Raw genomic sequence first — 4169 nt, 5'->3', positions numbered from 1 at the left:
AAGAGAGAAAACAAGCTGCCGGGTCCGGGACTCCAACTGCAGTCAGCCATGTGGGAATTCAGCGCCCTTAACCACCATGCCACCTGCCGGCCCCTTTTGGTCGTCTAGATATCTATGTTCTCTCTTTTCTGGAGTTCTCAGTTTTTTCTTTGTTTTGTTTTGTTTTGTTTTACCACATTGGGTTTCTCTTTTTTTTTCCCTCCCTGGCACTTCTTTGTTTTCTTAGTAGACTATGTAGGACTACTAAGGGCAGTCTCTGGATTTTTATGTCAGTGATGTATATTAATGAGATACAAAAGTAACAGACAAAAATAAGGAAAGAAAAGGAGTTATGCAGTAGTATTTCACTCTTCTGCTTTCTGTCATATGCAGGCAGGTATTATTGATACTAAGGAAGGTATTAAATTAGTATTGATACTGAGGCTAATGTTACTGATAGTGGAAGGCTGAGACTGGAAAAAAGAAAGACACCATTGTTGTTTCTAGAAAGAGGTACTACTTTTAAAAAAAAAAAATCATAGTAATTGGGGCCAGCAGGTGGTATGATGGCACTGGAGTCCCACGTGGCCAACTCCTGGACCTGGTGGCTTGAGAGTCATACTGGGCACATGTGCCTGTTTGACGAAATCCCGAGAGGAGAATGAAGAAGGGATTGTGGGGGACCAGCAGTTAGTGTAATGGCTATGTCGCTGGACTCCCACGTAGTCGACCGCGGTTTGCGTCCCGGATCCAGTGGCTTAAAACTTAGGCCGGGCACGTGTGCGTGCATGCCCAAGATCCCGAGAGGAGAAAAGAGTTGAAGAGATTGTGGCGTGGCCATCCCCCTAGGGGGTGATTTCTCGCTTTCTGTCTCTCTCTATCTGGCAAGCGCACGCGCCCTATAGCAAACACTTCTCAAAAAAAAAATTAAATAAATAAAGGGATTGTGGCATTGCTATCCCTGCTGAGTGGTGATTTCTCTTTCCTTCTCCCTGCCTCTGGTGAGCACATGCGCCCTATTGCAAAAACCTAAATAAAAAACAAAACAAAACAAAAAAAAAGAACTTTCTTTTAGTTCAGTAAAAATTACATAAATATGAGTTTATTTTTAATCACCTAGAGTAATATTAATTATATTAATAATTATTTCTTAAAATCTTTCTCAATTGTCAGTGATAAAGTCTATAAATTAAGAGTGTTATTTTTTTATATTAAATATCTATGATTATTTCATTGTCTCTGTATTTTTTTACTATAGGAAATTGCTGATAAAGATGGAAACAATAAAGTTCTATCTTTTACTATCCCTTCCTTATCCAAGCCTTCAATATACCATGAAGTAAGTAATGTTGGAAAGATAAAATTGTTTAAAATTATATTTAGTCAGACATAAAAAGTCAATTTCTTACCAGGGGTAAGTATTCCTAATCCATCTTTACTTATTTTCTTTTTAAAAGTAAATATTTGTTATTATCAATGTAAGATTGAGCTATGTCAACAGAGACATACATTAATTAATGGAAAATTTTCCTCTAGTTCTTTTTTATTCTACTACCAATATCATTTATATTTTACATTTTGTTAGTCTTTTATACATTTTCAAAAATACTGATGTTTAAAATCTTCCAGGTCACTTAGAATGTTAGATTGACTTGTTTTTATTGATTTAGGAAGATTACTACTTACAGGAATGTTGATACTAATTATTGTATTTCAGTTTAAAGGAGTCTAATGAATTTCAACTATTCAGTAACATTAAATTTTTTGCTTATATTTGCTTTGGTTGAGAGTGTGAGAACATTGATAATCATATACATAAATGATGTTGGCTAAATTCTTTCTACCTGCTCTCTTTAAATAAAATCCAATGAGGAAATTTATTAAGAATCAAAATTCTGGGAACCTGTTGGCAGCATAGTAGTTAAGGCTCTGGACTCCCACATGACTGACCACAGTTCGAGTCCCAGAACTGATAGCTTAAAATTCACACCTGGTGCATGTATGTCCATGCCCAAAATTGGAAGAGGACAGTGGAGTAGAAGAGATGGAGGCATGGCCATCTTCCATGGGGGATGATTTCTCGCTTTCTTTCTCTCCATATCTCTTTACCTCTCTAGCAAGTGCATGTGCGCTATTAAAAAAACTCTCCAAAAATAATAATAATCAAGATTATGATATATAGTGACCTTTAGTGCATAATGATGTGAGGAGAGCATTTAAAGAAAAATTGTATTTTATATTCTTACCAATATACAGTATCCTATTTGTCTGCTAGCTCTGAAGCTATTAATTTTCTTAATTCCCCTAGGACTTTGTTTTATGTTGGAAATAGGCTGTCTACCATTTAGCTAAGATTGATGTAGCAAAGAATATTTTTGAATAATAGATTTTAATTAAGTTCTATTTGTCATTTTTATGAATGAAATGGAGGGTAGTGAAGCATTAATGGATGAATGGTTCTTCTAACTTTAGAAACGTGAAATTAATTATGGTAGTGTTAGGCATTTGTAGTCTTTATTGTTTGTGTTTTATAATTATAAGTAGTCATATTCTGTTCTGGAATACAAAAAATTAAAATTGATTTTTTTTTGGGGGTGGGTTTGCTATAGGGCACATGCGCTCACCAGAAAGACAGAGAGAGACAGAGAGATAGCAAGCAAGAAATCATCCCCCAGGGGGGATGGCCATGCCACAGTCCCTTTTCCTCCATTTTCCTCTTGGGATCTTAGGCATGGACACGCACACACTCGGCGTGAGTTTAAGCCACCGGGTCCGGGGCTCAAACCGCAGTTGACTACATGGGAGTCCAGCAACATAGCCATTATGCTAACTGCTGGTTCCAAAATTGATTTTTTTTTTTTTGAGAGGTTTTTGCTACAGGGCGCGTGCGCTCGCCAGACAGACAGAGAGAGACATAGAGACAGAAAGCGAGAAATCACCCTCCAGAGGTGATGGTCATGCCGCAGTCCCTTCTCCATTCTCCTCTCGGGATCTTGGGCACACACGCACACGTGCCCGGCATGAGTTTAAGCCACCGGGTCCAGGACGCGAACCTCAGTCAACTACATGGGAGTCCAGTGACATAACCATTATGCTAACTGCTGGTTCCCCAAAATTGATGTATTTTTAACTGCTAGTCTTTTCGGCAACTTTTCTTGTTCTCTATCTCGGGTATAGATTTATCCCATCGTCTTTCAAAAAACAAGAGTGTGTAATTTTAGTGTTATTTTTATAAATATATAATTCTCAAAGGAGCTGTAGAATTTATCTAATTATGAAATGGAAAAGGTTTTGAAAGGGAACACATGATATAAAACGGACTTTTGCTGAAGCAAAATTAGATACCAATACATATTATAGATTTTCACTTCATTTAGAGACACTGTGTCATTCTGTATTCTATTTTCTTAGCCCTCAACAATTGGATCCATGGCCTTGACAGAAGGAGCATTGTGTCAGCATGATCTCATCAGAGTTGTTTATAGTGATCTTCATCCTCAAAGGGAAACATTCACTGCACAAAACCGGTAATGCTCAAAACTTGCAGACAGTAGCAATTGTTAATTTATGCTTACTAGTTAATTCTAAATTTTTTGTTCAAGCTTGGTATGAGAAGAATCCAAATATTATTAAATCATAAAAGTGAAATATTCATCCATCTGATGCTTGATATTGTTACTATGTTATGGTCATCATGTATGAATCAATATAAAAACTGAAAATGTGGGCATGAAGTCAACTAAACCAGGATTCATGTTCTACTACTGCAGTTTAGAAGCTTGCCCCTTCAGGGGCCAGCAGGTGGCATGATGGTTAAGGGCGCTGGACTCCCACATGGCTGACCATGGTTCAAGTCCCAGAGCTGGTGACTTGCTTTCTCACTTCCTCCTTCCCTCCCTCCGTCCCTCCCTCCCTCCCTCCTTCTCTCTCTCTCTCTCCCTCCCCCAGCATCTCCCCCCCTTCTCTCTCTCTCTCTCTGTCCTTCTCTGCTCAAATTTAAACAAATAAATAAAGTTAAATAGAAAATAATTTGTGGGACCAGCAGTTGATGTAATGGTTATGTCTCTGGATTCTCATGTAGTAGACCGCGGTTCAAGTCCCAGACCCAGTGGCTTAAACTCATGCCAGGCACGCATGTATGCATGCCCAAGATTCTAAAAGGAGAATGGAGGAGAAGGGATTGTGGCATG

At 38.2% G+C, this 4169-nt stretch overlaps 1 protein-coding gene across 1 annotated transcript in view; it reads left to right on the top strand.

Annotated features, from left to right (window-relative positions):
• HYCC2 (hyccin PI4KA lipid kinase complex subunit 2) overlaps positions 1–4169 on the top strand; it is a 91908-nt gene that overhangs the window by 58773 nt on the left and 28966 nt on the right. Inside the window, 2 exon segments of the mRNA XM_027773637.1 lie at positions 1238–1318; positions 3391–3506. Of these exon segments, the coding sequence (XP_027629438.1) occupies positions 1238–1318; positions 3391–3506 (197 nt within the window).

The sequence above is a fragment of the Tupaia chinensis genome, unplaced genomic scaffold (genome assembly GCF_000334495.1).
Source record: "Tupaia chinensis unplaced genomic scaffold, TupChi_1.0 Scaffold000361_2, whole genome shotgun sequence".
Lineage (NCBI taxonomy): Eukaryota > Metazoa > Chordata > Mammalia > Scandentia > Tupaiidae > Tupaia > Tupaia belangeri.
This window is presented reverse-complemented; position numbering and strand designations above follow the sequence as displayed.